Below are 25,296 nucleotides of genomic sequence, written 5' to 3'. Positions count from 1 at the left end.
CCCCCCCCCCATTTTTTAAATATTTCAGTCTGGCTTTAAACTTACTTTTGAAAGTTGTAATAGTAGAATGCACAAGGTGCAAAGTGAAATTGAGTGGTGCATCATCAGTTCCTCTTGTCATGTGTGATTGCAGACCTTAGAGAGCTATGTATGTATAACTGGTCTGAAATGTCCAGATCAACTAGCCCATGTCAGCTAACGGTTTTATTTTAATTTAAAAAAATTTGCCCATAAATATTGTGGTCATTTTTTTGTCCCACAAATATCACATGTATACACATTAGACATGGCAAAATGTGTGGAATTGCAAGAATATTTTTGCTTTAAAACTGCAACATTTTATTTGCACCACATGACAAAATGTGTTGAATTGCAGGAAATAAGCTTTAAACCTGCAAAATTCTCTCCACCAACAAGAGGGGTGTGAACAGTTTGTGTCATGAACATTGCTTGTGCCCATAGAAATAGACATGGCGCGGGATGTTCCCCAATGCTGGAAGGGGGGCACCCCGAGGACCGCACTGAAAGTGTTGTATTTCCTTGCCGTCAAAATGTGAGAAAAAAAATAGTCCTTTATCCATCATTTTAGAAATTTGCTTCCTGACTGTGTAGCTCTAATTTCTGGGATTATTAGCGAGCTGGACACAGTCAAGATACTGTATGAATGTTTCCTAAATATTTGAGGCTACTCAAACCACCCATGGGCCGGATTGGACCCCCTGGTGTGCGGGGCCGTATGTTTGACACCCCTGCTCTAAGGCATGGCTGCTAGTTAAAACTGGCATGGAGGGTCCAGGGTGATTCCTGAGGAATAGGGTGAAGTTGCCCCAAGATGCCGATTTTGGTTTTATATTTAGCATTTTGCCCACTAATGGTTCAGGTTAGGATTGGGGGAATAGAAACTGATCCTAGATCTGTACCTAGAGGAAACTTCTCTGACCTACACCTTGACCTCATCAGGAGGATGGTTCCCTCCTAGTACTGCCAGGGCGTTGGTCACCATCTTCTCCACCATTAGCTGCGTCGTCTCAACGGAGTGGGTCCCTATGTGGGGCAGGATGATGACATTTGGAAGAGCAGCAAGGGGGTGGCCTCTGTCCAGGAAAAAATAAACAGAAATGTGTTATTTGAGGGTTATACAAGTGCCTAAAGAAAGTCTTTTCAAAAATGTAACTAGGCCACTCAGGAACCTTCACTATCTCCTTGGTAGATTTGGCTTTGTGTTGTAGGTTATTGTTTTGCCGAAGCAGGTTTTCCTCTAGGATTGTGCTTAGCTCCATCCTGCTTTTTTTCATCCTGAAAAACACCCCGTCTTTGCCAATGTCAAACATACCCACAACCAAGCTTGAAAATAAAGAGGCAGTTACTCAGTGATGTGTTGGATTTGCCCCAAACATAAGGCTTTGCTTTTAGGCCAAAAAAGTGCATTCCTTTGCCACGTTTAAATGTATTTTTTTACAGTATTATTTTAGTGCCTTTTACCATACATATACTGTATATGAATGTTTTTGGGAAAAATGTATTCTGTATATTTGTATTCCTCTTTTCACTCTGTCGTTTAGGTTATTGTGGGGTCACTACAATGTTGTTGATCCATCCTCCGTTGTCTCCCATGACAGCCACTAAGCTCTGTAGCTGTTTTCAAATTCCCAATGGCCTCATGGTGACATTCCTAAGCAGTTTCCTTCCTGTCCTGCAGCTCAGTTCAGAAGGACGACTGCATCTTTGATGTGTTTGGGTGATTTAATACATCATCCACAGCATAATTATTAACTTGACTAAGATATATTCAATGTCCGATTTGTTATTGTTACCCATCTACCAATCACTGCCCTTCATTATGAGGCTTTCGAAAAGCTCCCTGGTATTTGTAGTTGAATCCGTGCTTGAAATACTTGACTGAGTGACCTTACAGATGCTGTATGTACTGTATGGGGGACAGAGGAAGGGGTAGTCATTAAAAAATCATGTCAACCTCTATCTACAACCTCCCACTCTCACACAGAGTGAGTCCATATAACTTAAGTGATTTCTTAAGCCAAATTTTACTTGGGAACTAATTTAGGCTTGCCCAAACAAAGGGGGTGAATACTTATTGAATTTCTATATTTTAGTTATGTAATTTGTATGAATTTGTAACATTTTCACTTTGACATTACGGAGTACTCTGGAGCGCTTGAGGGGTTCATGGTATCAGTCTAACATTGGTAGGGGTTTAGGGTGTCAGTCTAACATTGGTAGGGGTTTAGGGTATCAGTCTAACATTGGTAAGGATTTAGGGTATCAGTCTAACATTGGTAGGGGTTTAGGGTATCAGTCTAACATTGGTAGGGGTTCAGGGTATCAGTCTAACATTGGTAGGGGTTCAGGGTATCAGTCTAACATTGGTAGGGGTTCAGGGTATCAGTCTAACATTGGTAGGAGTTCATGGTATCATTCTAACATTGGTAAGGGTTCAGGGTATCAGTCTAACATTGGTAGGGGTTTAGGGTATCAGTCTAACATTGGTAGGGGTTTAGGGTATCAGTCTAACATTGGTAGGGGTTTAGGGTATCAGTCTAACATTGGTAGGGGTTTAGGGTATCAGTCTAACATTGGTAAGGATTTAGGGTATCAGTCTAACATTGGTAGGGATTTAGGGTATCAGTCTAACATTGGTAAGGATTTAGGGTATCAGTCTAACATTGGTAGGGGTTTAGGGTATCAGTCTAACATTGGTAGGGGTTTAGGGTATCAGTCTAACATTGGTAGGGGTTTAGGGTATCAGTCTAACATTGGTAGGGGTTCAGGGTATCAGTCTAACATTGGTAGGGGTTCAGGGTATCAGTCTAACATTGGTAGGGGTTCATGGTATCAGTCTAACATTGGTAGGGGTTTAGGGTATCAGTCTAACATTGGGAGGGATTTAGGGTATCAGTCTAACATTGGTAGGGGTTCATGGTATCAGTCTAACATTGGTAGGGGTTCATGGTATCAGTCTAACATTGGTAGGGGTTTAGGGTATCAGTCTAACATTGGTAGGGGTTTAGGGTATCAGTCTAACATTGGGAGGGATTTAGGGTATCAGTCTAACATTGGTAGGGGTTCATGGTATCAGTCTAACATTGGTAGGGGTTCATGGTATCAGTCTAACATTGGTAGGGGTTTAGGGTATCAGTCTAACATAGGTAGGGGTTTAGGGTATCAGTCTAACATTGGGAAGGGTTTAGGGTATCAGTCTAGCATTGGTAAGGGTTTAGGGTATCAGTCTAACATTGGTAGGGGTTCAGGGTATCAGTCTAACATTGGTAGGGGTTCATGGTATCAGTCTAACATTGGTAGGGGTTCATGGTATCAGTCTAACATTGGTAGGGGTTCATGGTATCAGTCTAACATTGGTAGGGGTTCATGGTATCAGTCTAACATTGGTAGGGGTTCAGGGTATCAGTCTAACATTGGTAGGGGTTCAGGGTATCAGTCTAACATTGGTAGGGGTTCAGGGTATCAGTCTAACATTGGTAGGGGGTTTAGGGTATCAGTCTAACATTGGTAGGGGTTCATGGTATCAGTCTAACATTGGTAGGGGTTCAGAGTATCAGTCTAACATTGGTAGGGGTTCAGGGTATCAGTCTAACATTGGTAGGGGTTCATGGTATCAGTCTAACATTGGTAGGGGTTCATGGTATCAGTCTAACATTGGTAGGGGTTCATGGTATCAGTCTAACATTGGTAGGGGTTCAGGATAAGTCACATCCAGTGCAGCGGCTCGGATCACTTTCTTCAGGAGGGCTTCCACCAACGCATCTTGGTCTACAACGAGGCCTGTGAAAACAAATGCTCCAATGTTTATTACATTTGTTATGGCGAGTCTGATCACAATAACTTTAGGGTGAATCTAACTTTAGGTCCTTGTGTGTGGCTCACATTTTGTACAATACTCTAATTTACATCAATGCATGATTTATGTGAAAGTCGTAAGTTCTTCCGCCCATAGATCTCAGGTCAGGATTTAGTCTTATGTGTGTCAGGTCCTTAGATATAGAATCACTGACTTACTGCTACGGGGACACTCATAATGACCTGAATGGGGAGGGCCATTCTACTTATTCTAACTCTATGGTCTGGTCATACCTCTACTGATGTTGATGAGAGTGCTGGTAGGTTTCATCATGGCTAGTTCCTTGGCACCGATCAGTTTCTGGGTGGCAGGTGACAGGTTCACCACCACCATCACAAAGTCTGACTGCTGGAGCAGATCCTCCATGTTGGCACAGTACATCGCTCCCACTGCTCTCTCTTCCTCTTTCCTGGAAAGAAAGAAAATACAAGTAAACAAACCACAATCACATTGTCTTTAGAATAAATTAAAGATGAAAGAAGTCTGTTTGGGTACTGAGTCTGTGTTACAGTGAGTTTAGAGTTAAAAATCCTAATTTAGTTTGAATCAGTAAATGAGTAGTAAATTAATGAACAGGGTGAATGTGTAGCTTTCAGAATCACACAGCAGACCAATGTCTAAACCTAAACCTTAACCACAACCATTCTACTGTCTAGATTGAGTAACGTCCTGCTGATTTAATTTGACCAGCATTTGATGTACTTTGGATGTAAGGTGTCTTAGAGTGTGTTTGGAAACTATGTCAAATCAAATGTATTATGACCACCTGCGGTTCCTGTTATGATAGAGGATCTTCATATCAAACGCCTGGGCCCTCCTGGCCACCTTGTATCCTATCCTCCCCATACCGATGATGCCCAGGGTGGCCCCGCTGACGTCCATACCCATGGAGCTCTCTGGCAAGTCCTCATTGTTGTGGGTTAGGGTGTAATGGTGACCTGTAGGAATATGATAAGGAATAGAAGGGGATTCATTCTGTCACTTTATGGGCGGGTTCCCCCGGAAACAGATTAAGACTAGTCCTGGATTAAAAAGCACTTTCAATAGAGATTCTTCATTGAGCATTCTTCTTAATCCAGAACTAGACTTCATCTGTGTATGGGAAACTGGCCCTATATGTTTGAATGAGAAACAACTAACTCTGAGTTTCTGACATACAGTAGACCTACCTTCAACGATCTTCCTTGCAGATGCCAGCATCAAACCCATCCCGATGTCGGCAGTGGCGTTGTCAACAACATGAGGGGTGTTGCACACCTTCACCCCAAAGCTGTTGATCATGGGTATGTCCAGATGGTTCACTCCCACCCCTCCGTTAACCACCACCTTGAGGTTAGGCAGAGACTGCATCAGACCTCTGTCAACTTTCAGGGCAACGCCCCATACAAACACTGCTTTGACCTGTTCTGACAGATTCTTCTGGTCTAGCAGGAATGTCTCGTATGGGATAATGGTGAAGTGTTTCTCGACAACAGGTGCAAAGCATTTGTAGATGCCTCCATGTGCTCCGAAGGTAGTGGCCAGTATGCAGGGCTTCTCCATGTTGATCTGAACGAGAATAAATCAGGGTTTTTTTATATTCTCTCTCTCTATATATATATATATATATATATATATTCTAATCATTCTATTTCAATGGCATTCAACATAACGTTTATGGAACAATAAACGGAGTAGATCGCTTTGGATATCACTATAATCGTCAACTGTTTTCACAATTGTTTCAAAATGTAGAACAATACAATAGAGTAGGCATTTCAGATTGTAAATGCATTCTAACCAATTCTAATTTTCCAAAAGATCATTCACTGTTTAAGTAAACCTTCTTCATATGTATGTATGTATGTATGTCGAGATTCGTCTGCAACAGTCCGCTATCAAAGCTCAGACGTCACTACGTAAACAAGATAGTCTAAAGAAACATTTTCTTCGTCAAGACATGATCATAAAAGTATATTTCACTTCCTTACCCGTTGGGATATTGTGCGCGTTCCTCCAAATGACAGCAGTGGAGTCTTCAATCTGTGTATCAAATGGAACATGTCATGTCTGTTTGACAGCCAGGCGCGATTAATCAACTACCGTTTCACCGATGAAAGGAGGCTTTAGTCTGTGAAATATTCACAGGGCTCTGTACAACATGCCAATGGGAACAAGACAAACATTAATCCACTAACCCACTCTGTCCTACATAACAGAGTATGTAGCGACAGATAATCAACTCAAGAGAGATCGAGTTCTAAAACTTCTCTCTCTCAAATGGATAACCTCATTCAAACTGTGTGTGGTATGCATTAGTGTGTTTACATGTTGATTTCATGTCATGTTTAAGTCTAAAACATCTACATCAGACCGTCCTACAACATCATCATCATCATCATCAAACTGTCCTAAAACATTAGCATCGGACTGTCCTAAAACAACAGCAGACTGTCCTAAAACGTTAATATCAGACTGTCCTAAAACATCATCATCAGACTGTCCTAAAACATCAACACAGACTGTGTGTGTGTGTGTGTGTGTGTGTGTGTGTGTGTGTGTGTGTGTGTGTGTGTGTGTGTGTGTGTGTGTGTGTGTGTGTGTGTGTGTGTGTGTGTGTGTGTGTGTGTGTGTGTGTGTGTGTGTGTGAGAAAGACTGTGTGTGTGTGTGTGTGTGTGTGAAAGACTGTGTGTGCGTGTGCGTGTGCGTGTGTGTGCGTGTGTGAAAGACTGTGTCTGTGTGTGTGTGTGTGTGTGTATGTGTGTGTGTGTGTGTGTGTGTGTTAGTTTCATGAGAATCAGAGTTTGCATTTGTATTTATTTGTTTACTTGTAATGACCAAGATGACTAAAAGTAAATCCAGTTTCAGGAAGCCTGTCCATATGTCCAGCAGGGGGAATAATACACACGTCCCACAGAGCTCGAGATCTGCCTCATTCATTTCTAATGATCAGCTAGTATTGCTCTGGTCATGTTATACTGCCCTTCCTTACTTTTCCAAGAATGAATGAAGCCTTTAGTGGTTGACTACCAGATCATTTGTCAACTCAAGTCTAAACGCCAGTTCACATGATTGTAATGAGGGGTCCACCTTGGCCTATACACCTGAAATCAAGTCGTCATGACAAACGTCACCAACCATCCACACACACACCACATACACTTTAAATACACCAGTGAAACCATTAGAATGTGAATATAGACATTAATAGTCTACAACCTCCCCCTTCCTTTCCTCATTCACAGTCTAACAGTAGGCTCTCTGTTTCTAATTTAGAAATGTAAACTAAGGTCCTCATTCAGTCTAACAGTAGGCTCTCTTTCTAATTTAGAAATGTAAACTAAGGTCCTCATTCACAGTCTAACAGTAGGCTCTCTGTTTCTAATTTAGAAATGTAAACTAAGGTCCTCATTTAGACAGGCTTTGAGGACCTGCCAAACGTTCTTTAGCATTGTCCTCATTAATTTCTAATGATCAGCTAAAGGTCAGGTAGTATTCCTCTGGTCATGTTATACTGCCCTTCCTTACTTTAACAAGAATGAATGACTGAGGGAGTGATTTACTGAGTGAATGACTGAATGAATGACTGACTAAACGACAATGAATGACTGAGTAAATATTATACTTGACTAAAATAAATATTTTCTTAACTCTATTTTCTTAAAACTGCATTGTTGGTTAAGGGTTTGTAAGTAAGCATTTTAAGGTAAGGTACCTGTTGTATTCGGCACATGTGACAAATAAAATTGGATTTGAGTGAATGACTGTCTTCTTTTGGTCAAACTGATGCAACTCATTTCCGTTAAGCTGTTTGGGCCCTTGTGCCGCATACCTAACATGCCATGTACAATCTTTTGAATTCACACACCTGCTATTCCTATCACTCGTTTATTTCCCTTCATGGATTTTAAAGGATATGATTTGTGTATGGAAACTTTCTCTAGCCCAAATGCTTGCCCCAATCCTATGCTTTAAACCCCTGACGACGTGAAGAATGTGAACGTGCACACTCCTGGAAAAGAGTGCAAAATTTGGGACGCAACCATTCAGAAGTGAGAGAGGCAGCTCAAGTTCTCTACATGGTTCCTCCCCTCCTTTTGCCGGGTGGTTCAGTGACAGCCTGACCCCAGTCAGTCACCCCTGTGTCAGCCCCATAATTAATGCTGGTGTCCAATGCCCCCTATGGTCTTCTGGGCTTGGTCCCTGAAGGACTGTGTCTGTAGACAGACAGTAAAGGCCCTGTCAGTATAGTCAGGCCCCAGATGTAAGCCCTGAAGGACTGTGTCTGTAGACAGACAGTAAAGGCCCTGTCAGTATAGTCAGGCCCCAGATGTAAGCCCTGAAGGACTGTGTCTGTAGACAGACAGTAAAGGCCCTGTCAGTATAGTCAGGCCCCAGATGTAAGCCCTGAAGGACTGTGTCCTGTAGACAGACAGTAAAGGCCCTGTCAGTATAGTCAGGCCCCAGATGTAAGCCCTGAAGGACTGTGTCTGTAGACAGACAGTAAAGACCCTGTCAGTATAGTCAGGCCCCAGATGTAAGCCCTGAAGGACTGTGTCTGTAGACAGACAGTAAAGGCCCTGTCAGTATAGTCAGGCCCCAGATGTAAGCCCTGAAGGACTGTGTCTGTAGACAGACAGTAAAGGCCCTGTCAGTATAGTCAGGCCCCAGATGTAAGCCCTGAAGGACTGTGTCTGTAGACAGACAGTAAAGGCCCTGTCAGTATAGTCAGGCCCCAGATGTAAGCCCTGAAGGACTGTGTCTGTAGACAGACAGTAAAGACCCTGTCAGTATAGCCAGGCCCCAGATGTAAGCCCTGAAGGACTGTGTCTGTAGACAGACAGTAAAGACCCTGTCAGTATAGTCAGGCCCCAGATGTAAGCCCTGAAGGACTGTGTCTGTAGACAGACAGTAAAGGCCCTGTCAGTATAGTCAGGCCCCAGATGTAAGCCCTGAAGGACTGTGTCTGTAGACAGACAGTAAAGACCCTGTCAGTATAGCCAGGCCCCAGATGTAAGCCCTGAAGGACTGTGTCTGTAGACAGACAGTAAAGGCCCTGTCAGTATAGTCAGGCCCCAGATGTAAGCCCTGAAGGACTGTGTCTGTAGACAGACAGTAAAGGCCCTGTCAGTATAGTCAGGCCCCAGATGTAAGCCCTGAAGGACTGTGTCTGTAGACAGACAGTAAAGACCCTGTCAGTATAGTCAGGCCCCAGATGTAAGCCCTGAAGGACTGTGTCTGTAGACAGACAGTAAAGGCCCTGTCAGTATAGTCAGGGCCCAGATGTAAGCCCTGCAGGACTGTGTCTGTAGACAGACAGTAAAGGCCCTGTCAGTATAGTCAGGCCCCAGATGTAAGCCCTGAAGGACTGTGTCTGTAGACAGACAGTAAAGGCCCTGTCAGTATAGTCAGGCCCCAGATGTAAGCCCTGAAGGACTGTGTCTGTAGACAGACAGTAAAGGCCCTGTCAGTATAGTCAGGCCCCAGATGTAAGCCCTGAAGGACTGTGTCTGTAGACAGACAGTAAAGGCCCCGTAAAGGCCTACTATAGAATAACACAGCTTTACAACACTAAAAGTTTATCTCTACAAATGGAAAACAACATGCTTTAAATCAGCGTTGAAGGACAACAGTCCCTCTAATGATGCTGCTGAAACCAGTCTATGAATCACAAGAGGGGTTTGTGTTGTATAAAAAGGCTAAGCTCAACATCAAACTAAATAAATGATGACTGTAACATATTAGTAATGTGTGTATGGCCTTGGGCCACGGCTAGATTCTTGTCTCAAAAGCCCCTGAGAAAACATACAGGAATGTATTGGGATTCTGAAATATAATACAACAAACTGGATGGACCCCTGCAGTGATCAGTCTAGATGCTTGTAAATCAAAGTGCTTCTTTGGGCCCGTCCCAAATGGCACAGCATTTCCTTTATAGTGCATTACTTTTGACCAGGGCTAATAGGACTCTGGTCGAATGTAGTGCACTATTTTGGGAATAGGGTGTCATGTGGAACACAGTTTATATTACCCATTTATAGCGAGGGATAATGGTCAGTTGAGTTGAAGGATGTGCTTGACTGCAGGGCCTAATGAATTCTGCATCAGCTCCAGTCTGTGGACTTTTAGTGGTTGACTACCAGATCATTTGTCAACTCAAGTCTAAACGCCAGTTCACATGATTGTAATGAGGGGTCCACCTTGGCTTACACACCTGAAATCAAGTCGTCATAACAAACGTCACCAACCGTCCAGTCACCCCCCCCCCCACACACACACCACGCACACTTTAAATACACCAGTGAAATCATTAGAATGTGAATATAGACATTAATAGTCTACAACCTCCCCCTTTCATTCCTCATTCGCAGTCTAACAGTAGGCTCTCTGTTTCTAATTTAGAAATGTAAACTAAGGTCCTCATTTAGACAGGCTTTGAGGACCTGCCAAACGTTCTTTAGCATTGTCCTCATGCAGCTGCATGTACTTTCCTTCTCAGTTTATTCCTGCAGAGACATGACTCCACCCCTGCATTAGTCTCTCTCTCTTTCTCCCCCCCCCCTCGCTCTCTCTCTCCCTTTCTCTTTCGCTCTCTCTCTCTCTCCTCTCTCACTCTCTCTCTCGCTCTCTCTCTCCCTTTCTCTCTTTCTCTCTCTTTTGCACTCTCTCTCTCTCTCTCTCTCCCTCTCTCAATTCAATTCAATTTAAGGGCTTTATTGGTATGGGAAATATATGTTTACATTGCCATAGCAGGTGAAATAGTTCATAAACAAAAGTGAAATAAACAATCATAATTAACAGTAAACATCACCAAAGTTTCAGAGGAATAGAGACATTTCAAATGTCATATTATGGCTATGTACAGTGTTGTATGTACAGTGTTGTAATGATCTCTCTCTCTCTCTCAATTCAATTCAATTTCAATTTAAGGGCTTTCTTGGCATGGGAAATGTATGTTTACATTTCCAAAGCAAGTGAAATAGATCATTAACAAGAGTGAAATAAACAATAATCTCTCCCTCTCTCTCATGTTCTTGTCTGTTGGTCAGAGTGATTTCAATAGGTGTTGGACATCCCATTTTTTCCAGTTTGTTATTTGCCACCATGCAGCAGACTCAACATCCCTCCGTGTAGCTTATCTCACACTCACATCAATACATATATAGACTGTGTAGCCCTTGTTCTGCAACTCAACAAAATAAACATTGTCGTTCGTATGGTAAATACATTGTGACCATGTAATTACAATGTTAGCGGCTACATCGTTGGCATTTCTAACTTGGTTATTATGTGTGTAGTCTTTATTGATGGGCCTATTTTAATACATTTTAAATTATGAATAAAGGTACATTACAATAATATAGTATATGGCATTGTAAATGTTATTTATTGATATGGAACTCATTTAGGAGGCCGGTCCATGGATCTTCGAGGGATGTATCGCGACATTGCTCCTCACGCCAGATGACTGTGTTTGTATTTTCACCCAGTCCCTAACGTGGTACTGTATTCCTCGAGACTCACCGCTGGGGCATATTCCCCGGTCTGTCGCGGTAGGAAGACGCTGCAGATAACCCCATGCCGTTACCATTACTAGCGGTGTGGGAGAGTTAACTCGTCGTCTGGCAGACACCGCTGAAACGTGTTTCTGGATTTTGGAGAAGAAAAAAATTCGGGGGAGAAGCATTTTTTTTGTACCTTTTAACTCCCGTCTGTGATATTCTTCAACACGGAATCTGCTGGGCCCTCAAAGCGTGTTTGATTTGTGCCTCGAGGATATCCAGGATACATGCCCTTTTCATTCGCATAATGGGAGATTGTCCGGTTCGTTGTTATGCATATGTTATAACGCAGTGATTTTGGGGGGGTTTAAATTTGTGTTTCTTGCCGTGGATTGCAAAATTGGAATTTCTCTCCCAGGCGACTCAGCGAAAAGGGAAGTAGAGACCGCGAGAGAGAGAGAGAGAGAGAGGGAGAGAGTGGGGATAAAGACACTGCCACCTCGCTGGATCACACCACGGGATTTAAATAATTGCATGTTCTAAAAAAGGATATACATGTGGCTATTCGGTGTTTAACCGAACCAATCCGGTTTGCAGGATGAGTAAAGACAGACCCAAAAGGAACATCATACAGAAGAAATACGTAAGTATATTCTAAATGTGTTCTGAAATGCTTAATATCGTTCCAAAACTTCTCTCTTGCTAATGGATAACGTCATATAAACTGTGTGTGGTATGCATTAGTGTGTTTACATATTGGTTTCATGTCATTTTTTTTGTCCTAAAACATCAACATCAGATGTCCTAAAACTTTAGACTGTCCTAAAACATCAACATCAGACTGTCCTAAAACATCAACATCAGACTGTTCTAAAACATCAACATCAGACCGTCCTAAGACATCAACATCAGACTGTCCTAAAACATCCACATCAGATGTCCTAAAACATCAACACCATACTGTTCTAAAACTTCAGACTGTCCTAAAACATCAACATCAGACTGTCCTAAGACATCAACATCAGACTGTCCTAAAACATCCACATCAGATGTCCTAAAACATCAACACCATACTGTTCTAAAACTTCAGACTGTCCTAAAACATCAACATCAGACTGTCCTAAGACATCAACTTTAGACTGTCCTAAAACATCAACATCAGACTGTTCTAAAACATCAACATCAGACTGTCCTAAGACATCAGACTGTCCTAAAACATCAACATCAGACTGTCCTAAGACATCAACACCATACTGTTCTAAAACTTCAGACTGTCCTAAAACATCAACATCAGACTGTCCTAAAACATCAACATAAGACTGTCCTAAAACACCAACACCATACTGTTCTAAAACTTCAGCCTGTCCTAAAATATCGACATCAGACTGTCCTAAAACATCAATATCAGACTTTCCTAAAAAAACAAACACCATACTGTCCTAACACATTAACATCGACTGTCCTAAAACATCAGACTGTTCTAAAACATCAACAGCAGACTGTCCTAAAACATCAACATCAGACTGTCCCAAAACATCAGACTGTCCTAAAACATTAACACCAGACTGTCCAAAAACAACAACCCCATACTGTCCTAAAACATTAGCACCAGACTGTCCAAAAACAACAACACCATACTGTCCTAAAACATTAACATCAGACTGTCCTAAAATATCAACACCATACTGTCCTTTAAACAACAACCCCATACTGTCCTAAAACATTAACACCAGACTGTCCAAAAACAACAACCCCATACTGTCCTAAAACATTAACATCAGACTGTCCTAAACAACAACACCATACTGTCCTAAAACAGCAGACTATCCCTAAAACATCAACATAAGACTGGCCTAAAACATCAACATCAGACTGTCCTAAAACAGCAGACTATCCCTAAAACATCAACTTCAGACTATCCTAAAACAGCAGACTATCCCTAAAACATCAACATAAGACTGGCCTAAAACATCAACATCAGACTGTCCTAAAACATCAACAACATACTGTCCTAAAACATCAACAACATACTGTCCTAAAACAACAACACCATACTGTCCTAAAAATTAACATCAGACTGTCCCAAAACAGCAGACTATCCTAAAACATCAACACTGGACTGTCCTAAAACATCAACATCAGACTGTCCTAAAACACAAGACTGTCCTAAAACATCAACATCAGACTGTCCTAAAACATCAACATAAGACTGGCCTAAAACATCAACATCAGACTGTCCTAAAACATCAACACCATACTGTCCTAAAACATCAACACCATACTGTCCTAAAACAACAACACCATACTGTCCTAAAACATTAACATCAGACTGTCCTAAAACATTAACATTAGACTGTCCTAAAACATCAACATCAGATGTCCTAAAACATCAACACCATACTGTTCTAAAACTTCAGACTGTCCTAAAACATCAACATCAGACTGTCCTAAGACATCAACATCAGACTGTCCTAAAACATCCACATCAGATGTCCTAAAACATCAACACCATACTGTTCTAAAACTTCAGACTGTCCTAAAACATCAACATCAGACTGTCCTAAGACATCAACTTTAGACTGTCCTAAAACATCAACATCAGACTGTTCTAAAACATCAACATTTAACTTCCTCTCAATGAGCGTGTGATTGTTATTACCGAGGCTTTGTTTAAGGGCTGAGACACACCAGTAAGCGGTTCCTGGCTGAGAGTAATAGAACGTCATTTACCAACCCGAGTGAGTGCCGCAAGTAGTATCGCGTGAAAAATGTCGGCAGACGTCTACAGAGGGTGGTCCCTAAAGCAATGTGTGCTGAACGATGGGCAGACCTCTACATTGGGTGGTCCCTAAAGCAATGTGAGCTGAATGATCGGCAGACCTCTACAGCAGGTGGTCCCTAAAGCAATGTGAGCTGAATGATCGGCAGACCTCTACAGCAGGTGGTCCCTAAAGCAATGTGTGCTGAACGATCGGCAGACCTCTACAGCAGGTGGTCCCTAAAGCAATGTGTGCTGAACGATCGGCAGACCTCTACAGCAGGTGGTCACTAAAGCAATGTGAGCTGAATGATCGGCAGACCTCTACAGCGGGTGGTCCCTGAAGCAATGTGAGCTGAATGATCGGCAGACCTCTACAGCGGGTGGTCCCTAAAGCAATGTGTGCTGAATGATCGGCAGACCTCTACAGCAGGTGGTCCCTAAAGCAATGTGTGCTGAACGATCAGCAGACCTCTACAGCAGGTGGTCCCTAAAGCAATGTGTGCTGAACGATCGGTAGACAAACGCTAGATCCATATTCGGTGCGATGTGTGCTGAACGATCGGTAGACAAACGCTAGATCCACATTCGGTGCGATGTGTGCTGAACGATCGGCAGACGAACGCTAGATCCACATTCGGTGCGATGTGTGCTGAACGATCGGTAGACGAACGCTAGATCCACATTCGGTGGATGTGTGCTGAACGATCGGTAGACGAACGCTAGATCCACATTCGGTGCGATGTGTGCTGAAAGATCGGTAGACGAACGCTAGATCCACATTCGGTGCGATGTGTGCTGAACGATCGGTAGACGAACGCTAGATCCACATTCGGTGCGATGTGTGCTGAACGATCGGTAGACGAACGCTAGATCCACATTCGGTGCGATGTGTGCTGAACGATCGGTAGACGAACGCTAGATCCACATTCGGTGCGATGTGTGCTGAACGATTGGCAGACGAACGCTAGATCCACATTCGGTGCGATGTGTGCTGACAAATCGGTAGACGAACGCTAGATCCACATTCAGTGCGATGTGTGCTGAACGATCGGTAGACGAACGCTAGATCCACATTCGGTGCGATGTGTGCTGAACGATCGGTAGACGAACGCTAGATCCACATTCGGTGCGATTTTGCTGAACGATCGGTAGACGAACGCTAGATCCACATTCGGTGCGATGTGTGCTGAACGATCGGTAGACGAACGCTAGATCCACATTCGGTGCGATTTTGCTGAACGATCGGTAGACGAACGCTAGATCCACATTCGGTGCGATGTGTGCTGAACGATCGGTAGACGAACGCTAGATCCACATTCGGTGCGATGTGTGCTGAACGATCGGTAGACGAACGCTAGATCCACATTCGGTGCGATGTGTGCTGAATGATCGGTAGACGAACGCTAGATCCACATTCGGTGCGATGTGTGCTGAACGATCGGTAGACGAACGCTAGATCCACATTCGGTGCGATGTGTGCTGAACGATCGGTAGACGAACGCTAGATCCACATTCGGTGCGATGTGTGCTGAACGATCGGTAGACGAACGCTAGATCCACATTCGGTGCGATGTGTGCTGAACGATCGGTAGACGAACGCTAGATCCACATTCGGTGCGATGTGTGCTGAACGATCGGTAGACGAACGCTAGATCCACATTCGGTGCGATGTGTGCTGAACGATCGGTAGACGAACGCTAGATCCACATTCGGTGCGATGTGTGCTGAACGATCGGTAGACGAACGCTAGATCCACATTCGGTGCGATGTGTGCTGAACGATCGGTAGACGAACGCTAGATCCACATTCGGTGCGATGTGTGCTGAACGATCGGTAGCCGAACGCTAGATCCACATTCGGTGCGATGTGTGCAAGCTGAAAGAAGGGCTCACTGAAAGAACAAGCCGGGTCTGATGGCTAAAATCAAACCTGATTTGTGAACAGTTCTATGCCAAGGACTTACTGTGTTAGCATGATATAATAAACATAATCAGACCAAGAACAGGAATCATTGATTTCCCATAACACAAAATTGCGTTTTAAAGTGTACATTTTTGCACTTTTAAGTCATTTTTGTTTGAATACCATATTGCCCCTTTAACGGGTGAAAATTCATTTGGGTATCGAGTTTCTTGGGCAACATATTGGCAGGACTTTTCCTCTGATATTTGATGGACTTTTCTCTTTCTCAAGTTATTATTCACAATTCATAAAGAAAAACAACATAATGAGAGACGAGGGGTGTTAAACATTGAAAGTGTTGTTTTAATGAACGACAGTAGTTAAAGCTTCAGAACAGTACATCAAAGGGGATCCTATAGAGGATAACAGGGCTCCTCTGTGTAGTTGCCTCAGTGCAGCCCCTCAGCCGGTCTAAAGCCTAATTCATTGGTGTGTGGTGGGGTAAGCACAGCTGCCACTGCTGGGCCTTTACACATGTAAAGAGGCTGTCACAGCCTACGTCCCAAATGGCACCCTATTCCCTATATAGTGCACTACTTTTGACCAGGGCCCAATGGGGCAATTGACCAAATCCCAGTGGGCAATTTGACCAGAGCTCTATGGTCCCTGATCTAAAGTACTGCACTATATAGGGAACAGGGGGACATTTGGGACACAGTCACGTTGTTTTATCAGGCGCACAAGTGAGGAGGGCCAAGTTGAAGTATGTGCTTCAGTGTGTGGCGGAACCAGACAGACACCGAGCAGCAGAGGGGTGTGTGGCCGGGCCAGCGCCATGGAGAGAGAGGACAGACAGACACAGAGCAGCAGAGAGGTGTGTGGCCAGGCCAGCGCCATGGAGAGAGAGGACAGACAGACACAGAGCAGCAGAGAGGTGTGTGGCCGGGCCAGCGCCATGGAGAGAGAGGACAGACACAGAGCAGCAGAGAGGTGTGTGGCCGGGCCAGCGCCATGGAGAGAGAGGGGACAGACAGAGCAGCAGAGGGGTGTGTGGCCAGGCCAGCGCCATGGAGAGAGAGGACAGACAGACACAGAGCAGCAGATGGGTGTGTGGCCGGGCCAGCGCCATGGAGAGAGAGGACAGACAGACAGACACAGAGCAGCAGAGGGGTGTGTGGCCAGGCCAGCGCCATATAGAGAGAGAGGACAGACACAGAGCAGCAGATGGGTGTGTGGCCGGGCCAGCGCCATGGAGAGAGAGAGGACAGACAGAGCAGCAGATGGGTGTGTGGCCGGGCCAGCGCCATGGAGAGAGAGGACAGACAGACACAGAGCAGCAGAGAGGTGTGTGGCCGGGCCAGCGCCATGGAGAGAGAGGACAGACACAGAGCAGCAGATGGGTGTGTGGCCTGGCCAGCGCCATGGAGAGAGAGGACAGACACAGAGCAGCAGATGGGTGTGTGGCCTGGCCAGCGCCATGGAGAGAGAGGACAGACAGACACAGAGCAGCAGAGGGGTGTGTGGCCTGGCCAGCGCCATGGAGAGAGAGAGGACAGACAGACACAGAGCAGCAGAGAGGTGTGTGGCCTGGCCAGCGCCATATAGAGAGAGAGGACAGACACAGAGCAGCAGAGAGGTGTGTGGCCTGGCCAGCGCCATGGAGAGAGAGGACAGACAGACACAGAGCAGCAGAGGGGTGTGTGGCCTGGCCAGCGCCATGGAGAGAGAGAGGACAGACAGACACAGAGCAGCAGAGAGGTGTGTGGCCTGGCCAGCGCCATATAGAGAGAGAGGACAGACACAGAGCAGCAGATGGGTGTGTGGCCGGGCCAGCGCCATGGAGAGAGAGAGGACAGACAGACACAGAGCAGCAGATGGGTGTGTGGCCGGGCCAGCGCCATGGAGAGAGAGAGGACAGACAGACACAGAGCAGCAGAGGGGTGTGTGGCCGGGCCAGCGCCATGGAGAGAGAGAGGACAGACAGACACAGAGCAGCAGATGGGTGTGTGGCCGGGCCAGCGCCATGGAGAGAGAGAGGACAGACAGACACAGAGCAGCAGATGGGTGTGTGGCCTGGCCAGCGACATGGAGAGAGAGAGGACAGACAGACAGGAGGCCTGCAGCTGGAAAGACTAAGGCTTGTCCCAAATGACTCCCTATTCCCTATATAGTATACAACGTTTGACCAGGGCCCATAGGGAATGAGGTGCCATTTGGGACACTGCCTTAAACCCTCCCTAACTACAAGGCTGACTCATTGTGTCAGAGCCAAAATAGATTTGATCTAAATACTGTTTTAGACGCGGGAGTGGAGTCATCGTGAAGACAGATGGAAATGTAACTAGATTGACACATAGTTGCAACAGGAGAAGCCCAGGGAGATATGAATGGAGAAATGGAGGAATGAACTCGGATGAACGAACAAGACAAGTTTGTTATTTTATTTCTTGGCCTGGGAAGTTGTGAGCTGTGATTTTGCTGCCAATAGGGAATGTTCCACTTCGCTGCGTAGTCGCCGGGGTTTCTCCCTGAATTAGATGTGCAGTGTCAGCAGTAAACAGTCTTTCTCCTAACACAGTGAGGCAATCGTTTTGCTTTTGTTTACACAGTTTGACAGTTGTCTGTTATGTAATGGGTGTATTAGCTGTCTACAGGGCAGTTACAAATGACTTAATCAGAGGAGCTTTATCAGTGTCATACAGTCTCATGGCTAAATCAGTGTTCAGGACATTACGCTTAATCAAAGTAGCTTTAAGGGCCTACTTTGATTTAAAGGACTACTTTGATTTAAAGGCCTACTTTGATTTAAGGGCCTACTTTGATTTAAAGGCCTACTTTGATTTAAAGGCCTACTTTGATTTAAGGGCCTACTTTGATTTAAAGGCCTACTTTGATTTAAAGGCCTACTTTGATTTAAAGGCCTACTTTGATTTAAAGGTCTACTTTGATTTAAGGGCCTACTTTGATTTAAGGGCCTACTTTGATTTAAAGGCCTACTTTGATTTAAGGGCCTACTTTGATTTAAAGGCCTACTTTGATTTAAAGGCCTACTTTGATTTAAAGGCCTACTTTGATTTAAAGGCCTACTTTGATTTAAAGGCCTACTTTGATTTAAAAGTCTACTTTGATTTAAAAGTCTACTTTGATTTAAAGGCCTACACATTTCTACTCTTGTATTAAAGGGTTTTCAGGCCCTTTTTATAGAGTGAAGTGAGATGTGATTCCAGTAGTGAGAAGAACTGTCAGTAAAACAGACAATCAGATATCAGTCGGTAGCTTTATTATTCAAATCAGGTTAATAGAAACTAGGGGATTTGTCAACGTCTTCAAGATAATTGTATGGGATTTATAATACATCTGAGCTAGATTACAGCAAGCCTTTTGGAATATTTAATCATTTCCTCAATCTCTACGTTTAATCCATACTGGAGACCATAGATGTTGAGAGAAGTGAAAACATCGAAAAGAGACTTTTAATTTCAGATGAATTCATTGTTCAGTATTTCTTTCCTTCAGGAAAAGCAGCAGCAGCGAGGTTTATTGACCAAACAGAGGTAGTTCTGATACAGAACAGGATTCTACAGGATTCTACATAGAATGCGAGAGTGGGACACAAAGGAGAGGCAGTTTTCATCTTAGGGATTGTCAACAGATAAATCCAGACTACTCCCCACAGACAGATTTATACTTCAGCATTGTTACGAGGTGATGAAGAAGGACCGATACATACAGACTACTCCCCACAGACAGATTCATACTTCAGCATTGTTACGAGGTGATGAAGAAGGACCGATACATACAGACTACTCCCCACAGACAGATTTATACTTCAGCATTGTTACGAGGTGATGAAGAAGGACCGATACATACAGACTACTCCCCACAGACAGATGATACTCTTTTGATATTTGTATTTTTTTTAAATTTAACCTTTATTTAACTAGGCAAGTCAGTTAAGAACAAATTGTTATTTACAGTGACAGCCTTCCCCCGGGCCAAACCCTAACCCGGACGACGCTAGACCAATTTTGCGCCACCCTATGGGACTCCCAATCACGGACGGTTGTGATACAGCCTGGAATCCAACCAGGGTCTGTAGTGACACCTCTAGCGCTGAGATGCAGTGCCTTAGACCGCTGCGCCACTCGGGAGCCCTGTATGTAGGGAATAGTTTGGCATTTGTGACAGATCCACACTGTATCTAGACTAACTAACTGACTAACTATAATGCCAAAGACAGAATTAGAAACATGCACTGATTGGCCCAGGCATAATTCACATTTGCTCATTGTAAATAGTTTGAATTCATGATGAATTTATGTGAAAGTACTTATTTTTTATTGCACTGTATCAAGTCTCTGTTCATAACCTTAGCCATGTCCAACAGAGCTGCTATTAAGGTAGTGATTTCTAGGATCAACACAGACTCCATTGAGAGAGTCTAAATGTGTTGGTTAAAATGAGGTGCTGTTAATCCACCTCCTTAATGATGTGGATCAAGCTGTTTTACTGCCGCTCCAGGTTGACATGGGGCCCCAGTCATGAAATCCTGGCATGGTGGCAAAGCACTGAACAGAGACAGGCACTACTTCTTACTTCCATGTTGTATAGAGAGATAGGATGGACAACATGTTGTATGGAGAGATAGGATGGACAACATGTTGTATAGAGAGATAGGATGGACAACATGTTGTATAGAGAGATAGGATGGACAACATGTTGTATAGAGAGATAGGATGGACAACATGTTGTATAGAGAGATAGGATGGACAACATGTTGTATAGAGAGATAGGATGGACAACATGTTGTATAGAGAGATAGGAGGGACAACATGTTGTATAGAGAGATAGGATGGACAACATGTTGTATAGAGAGATAGGATGGACAACATGTTGTATAGAGAGATAGGATGGACAACATGTTGTATAGAGAGATAGGATGGACAACATGTTGTATAGAGAGATAGGATGGACAACATGTTGTATAGAGAGATAGGATGGACAACATGTTGTATAGAGAGATAGGATGGACAACATGTTGTATAGAGAGATAGGATGGACAACATGTTGTATAGAGAGATAGGATGGACAACATGTTGTATAGAGAGATAGGATGGACAACATGTTGTATAGAGAGATAGGATGGACAACATGTTGTATAGAGAGATAGGATGGACAACATGTTGTATGGAGAGATAGGATGGACAACATGTTGTATAGAGAGATAGGATGGACAGCATGTTGTATAGAGAGATAGGATGGACAACATGTTGTATGGAGGAGAGATAGGGTGGACAACATGTTGTATAGAGAGATAGGATGGACAACATGTTGTATAGAGAGATAGGATGGACAACATGTATAGAGAGATAGGATGGGCAACATGTTGTATAGAGAGATAGGATGGACAACATGTTGTATAGAGAGATAGGATGGACAACATGTTGTATAGAGAGATAGGATGGACAACATGTTGTATGGAGAGATAGGATGGACAACATGTTGTATAGAGAGATAGGATGGACAACATGTTGTATAGAGAGATAGGGTGGACAACATGTTGTATAGAGAGATAGGATGGACAACATGTTGTATAGAGAGATAGGATGGACAACATGTTGTATAGAGAGATAGGATGGACAACATGTTGTATAGAGAGATAGGATGGACAACATGTTGTATAGAGAGATAGGATGGACAACATGTTGTATAGAGAGATAGGATGGACAACATGTTGTATAGAGAGATAGGATGGACAACATGTTGTATAGAGAGATAGGATGGACAACATGTTGTATGGAGAGATAGGATGGACAACATGTTGTATAGAGAGATAGGATGGACAGCATGTTGTATAGAGAGATAGGATGGACAACATGTTGTATGGAGGAGAGATAGGGTGGACAACATGTTGTATAGAGAGATAGGATGGACAACATGTTGTATAGAGAGATAGGATGGACAACATGTATAGAGAGATAGGATGGACAACATGTTGTATAGAGAGATAGGATGGACAACATGTTGTATAGAGAGATAGGATGGACAACATGTTGTATAGAGAGATAGGATGGACAACATGTTGTATGGAGAGATAGGATGGACAACATGTTGTATAGAGAGATAGGATGGACAACATGTTGTATAGAGAGATAGGGTGGACAACATGTTGTATAGAGAGATAGGGTGGACAACATGTTGTATAGAGAGATAGGATGGACAACATGTTCTATAGAGAGATAGGATGGACAACATGTTGTATAGAGAGATAGGATGGACAACATGTTGTATAGAGAGATAGGGTGGACAACATGTTGTATAGAGAGATAGGGTGGACAACATGTTGTATAGAGAGATAGGATGGACATGCAAGTAGTCTTTAGCCTATATTTTTTTAATTCAATAAATGGCTGCTGAATTTTTCAAGGGATGCTGGGCGAAAAACAACAACATATCCCTGCTCTTTCCCCTCCCGTTTCTCAACCAAAAAAAGGTTGATGGAAAAGGTTATTCTCAAATCCTTCTCCTCACTCACTCTCTGTTTTTGGAGATTCGTGCCAAGTAGGTCATTGTAAAGGAACCTCATACAGTGTTTCCTGCAGAGCCAGGCAGCCAGCTGACTGCAGCATTATGGGATCTGACTGTACGTTAAGCCCCACGACATCAGGCAACCCGAGCTTCCTGATAAAAGCTTGGGGGGGGGGGGGGGGGGGGTGTTCAGTGGGGGGGGGGGGGCGGGGGGGTGTTCAGTGAAAACACTAAAGGCCCATGGGTACAAGTACAGGCCCCGAGTGGCTCTGTTCTGTTTAAACCCAAACAGAATCCAACGAGGGTCAGGGTGAGGTCAAGCTATCCGCCGGACCATCTGATTCACAGAGAAGGTTCACACTGTGTCAGAACCAAGATGATGAAGAGTAGAGTGGAGTAGAGGGCAAAGCGTTTGGTCTACGACAGAGATAGAGAAACGGGCTGGCGTGGAAAAAACAGCTTGTTGCCAGGGAGAGCTGGAGAGGAAAGGAGGGGCTCTCTTTCTCTTTCTGCTGTTGTCTGGCTGGGTCCACGCTGATCCATCTTGCGGCGCGAGGTGACTGATTGGATAATGCTGTCACAGAGAACAAAGTGCCCTTGATGAGCCAACTCCGGATCTCTGTGTGGCGTAATCGGACGCTTCAGGAGTCCGCAGAGCATTGTCCTTTTGTGTTTACACTGCTAATAACATGGTGAACAAGAGCCCCCTCAACACACAGACGGGTTGTAGAAGCTAGCAGCACCACTAGACAGGTCAGACTGACACAGGGAGAGACTAGCAACACACAGACGGGTTGTAGCAGCTAGCAGCACCACTAGACAGGTCAGACTGACACAGGGAGAGACTAGCAACACACAGACGGGTTGTAGCAGCTAGCAGCACCACTAGACAGGTCTAACTGACACAGGGAGAGACTAGCAGCACCACTAGACAGGTCAGACTGACACATGGAGAGACTAGCAACACACAGACGGGTTGTAGCAGCTAGCAGCACCACTAGACAGGTCAGACTGACACAGGGAGAGACTAGCAGCACCACTAGACAGGTCAGACTGACACAGGGAGAGACTAGCAACACACAGACGGGTTGTAGAAGCTAGCAGCACCACTAGACAGGTCAGACTGACACAGGGAGAGACTAGCAACACACAGACGGGTTGTAGAAGCTAGCAGCACCACTAGACAGGTCAGACTGACACAGGGAGAGACTAGCAACACACAGACGGGTTGTAGCAGCTAGCAGCACCACTAGACAGGTCAGACTGACACAGGGAGAGACTAGCAACACACAGACGGGTTGTAGCAGCTAGCAGCACCACTAGACAGGTCAGACTGACACATGGAGAGACTAGCAGCACCACTAGACAGGTCAGACTGACACATGGAGAGACTAGCAGCACCACTAGACAGGTCTGACTGACACATGGAGAGACTAGCAGCACCACTAGACAGGTCAGACTGACACATGGAGAGACTAGCAGCACCACTAGACAGGTCAGACTGACACATGGAGAGACTAGCAGCACCACTAGACAGGTCAGACTGACACATGGAGAGACTAGCAGCACCACTAGACAGGTCTGACTGACACAGGGAGAGACTAGCAACACACAGACGGGTTGTAGCAGCTAGCAGCACCACTAGACAGGTCTGACTGACACAGGGAGAGACTAGCAACACACAGACGGGTTGTAGCAGCTAGCAGCACCACTAGACAGGTCTGACTGACACAGGGAGAGACTAGCAACACACAGACGGGTTGTAGCAGCTAGCAGCACCACTAGACAGGTCAGACTGACACAGGGAGAGACTAGCAACACACAGACGGGTTGTAGCAGCTAGCAGCACCACTAGACAGGTCTGACTGACACAGGGAGAGACTAGCAACACACAGACGGGTTGTAGCAGCTAGCAGCACCACTAGACAGGTCAGACTGACACAGGGAGAGACTAGCAACACACAGACGGGTTGTAGCAGCTAGCAGCACCACTAGACAGGTCTGACTGACACAGGGAGAGACTAGCAGCACCACTAGACAGGTCTGACTGACACATGGAGAGACTAGCAACACACAGATGGGTTGTAGCAGCTAGCAGCACCACTAGACAGGTCAGACTGACACAGGGAGAGACTAGAGAAGAGTTTATTCTTTCCTTTTAAAGTGTTTAACCTATGAAGAAAGTGTGACACTTAAACCCTCTCTCTGCCCCCCCATTTTAGGCTTTGTAGTGTAATGCTTGATGATGTACAACCCAGGGGCGAGTGGGTTTGTTTCTGCCCTGTTCATGGGGATATTTGTGTTTTTGTCCCAAATGGTACCCTACTCCTTATGCTCCTGGTCTAAATCAGTGCACTACATAGGGAATAGGGCCATTTGGGATGCTTTATCTCACATTGTGTGTCGTGCTTGTCTGTGGGTCTCCGAGGGTGACATCTAGGCCCCACTGTGGAATGTCCTTTGTGTCAGGGGAGAGAGGGAGGCATGGAGGGAGGGAGGCAGGGAGGCAGGCAAGGAGGGAGGCAGGCAGGGAGGCAAGCAGGGAGGGAAGGTTGGTGGGTGGGTTGGAAGGAGGGAGGGAGGGCAGGAGGGAGGAAGGCAAGATGGAAGTGAGGGCAGGAAGGAGGAGGGAGGGAGGCAAGGTGGGAGGCAGGGTGGGAGGGATCACTAGCCCTTCCCATTAGCCCATAGGGCTCTGGTCAAAAGTAGTTCACTAACACTATATAGGGAATAGGGTGCCATTTGG

At 44.7% G+C, this 25,296-nt stretch overlaps 2 protein-coding genes across 4 annotated transcripts in view; one reads left to right on the top strand and one right to left on the bottom strand.

The window, feature by feature from the left end:
• Positions 1-405: 405 nt before the first annotated feature.
• Positions 406-5,980, bottom strand: LOC109876515 (putative 2-hydroxyacid dehydrogenase SE_1879). 2 transcript variants are annotated; one of them, XM_020468924.2, is made up of 6 exons: positions 5,848-5,980; positions 5,047-5,425; positions 4,644-4,815; positions 4,111-4,286; positions 3,705-3,801; positions 406-1,094 (listed from the first exon to the last, which is right to left on the bottom strand). In XM_020468924.2, exons 1-6 carry the CDS (start codon positions 5,917-5,919, stop codon positions 941-943), a joined length of 1,050 nt encoding a protein of 349 aa, XP_020324513.1. In that variant the 5' UTR covers positions 5,920-5,980; the 3' UTR covers positions 406-940. The 2 variants fall into 2 exon arrangements, with proteins under 2 accessions (XP_020324513.1, XP_031667982.1); XM_031812122.1 differs by having other exon boundaries at positions 986-1,094; positions 3,675-3,801.
• A 5,290-nt stretch (positions 5,981-11,270) lies between these two features.
• Positions 11,271-25,296, top strand: part of LOC109883683 (protein Jumonji-like) — a 109,488-nt gene continuing 95,462 nt past the window's right edge. For both annotated transcript variants that reach the window (XM_031812042.1, XM_031812041.1), the window contains exon 1: positions 11,271-12,002. In XM_031812042.1, the coding sequence (XP_031667902.1) occupies positions 11,958-12,002 (45 nt within the window). In that variant the 5' untranslated portion in view covers positions 11,271-11,957. The remainder of the gene's footprint in view (positions 12,003-25,296) is intronic.

Source organism: Oncorhynchus kisutch, unplaced genomic scaffold, assembly GCF_002021735.2.
Source record: "Oncorhynchus kisutch isolate 150728-3 unplaced genomic scaffold, Okis_V2 Okis02a-Okis13b_hom, whole genome shotgun sequence".
Taxonomy (NCBI): domain Eukaryota; kingdom Metazoa; phylum Chordata; class Actinopteri; order Salmoniformes; family Salmonidae; genus Oncorhynchus; species Oncorhynchus kisutch.
This window is presented reverse-complemented; position numbering and strand designations above follow the sequence as displayed.

What these genes read in the sequence shown, in the direction of transcription:
- LOC109876515 (XM_020468924.2), bottom strand. Translation starts at nt 5,919, where the DNA reads ATGTTCCATTTGATACACAGATTGAAGACTCCACTGCTGTCATTTGGA. An exon ending in TCTCATCAACATCAGTAGAG is followed by an intron (nt 3,802 to 4,110) that starts GTATGACCAGAC and finishes TTGTTTTCACAG; the next exon opens with GCCTCGTTGTAGACCAAGAT. An exon ending in TATCCTGAACCCCTACCAAT is followed by an intron (nt 1,095 to 3,704) that starts GTTAGACTGATA and finishes TTTCCTGGACAG; the next exon opens with AGGCCACCCCCTTGCTGCTC.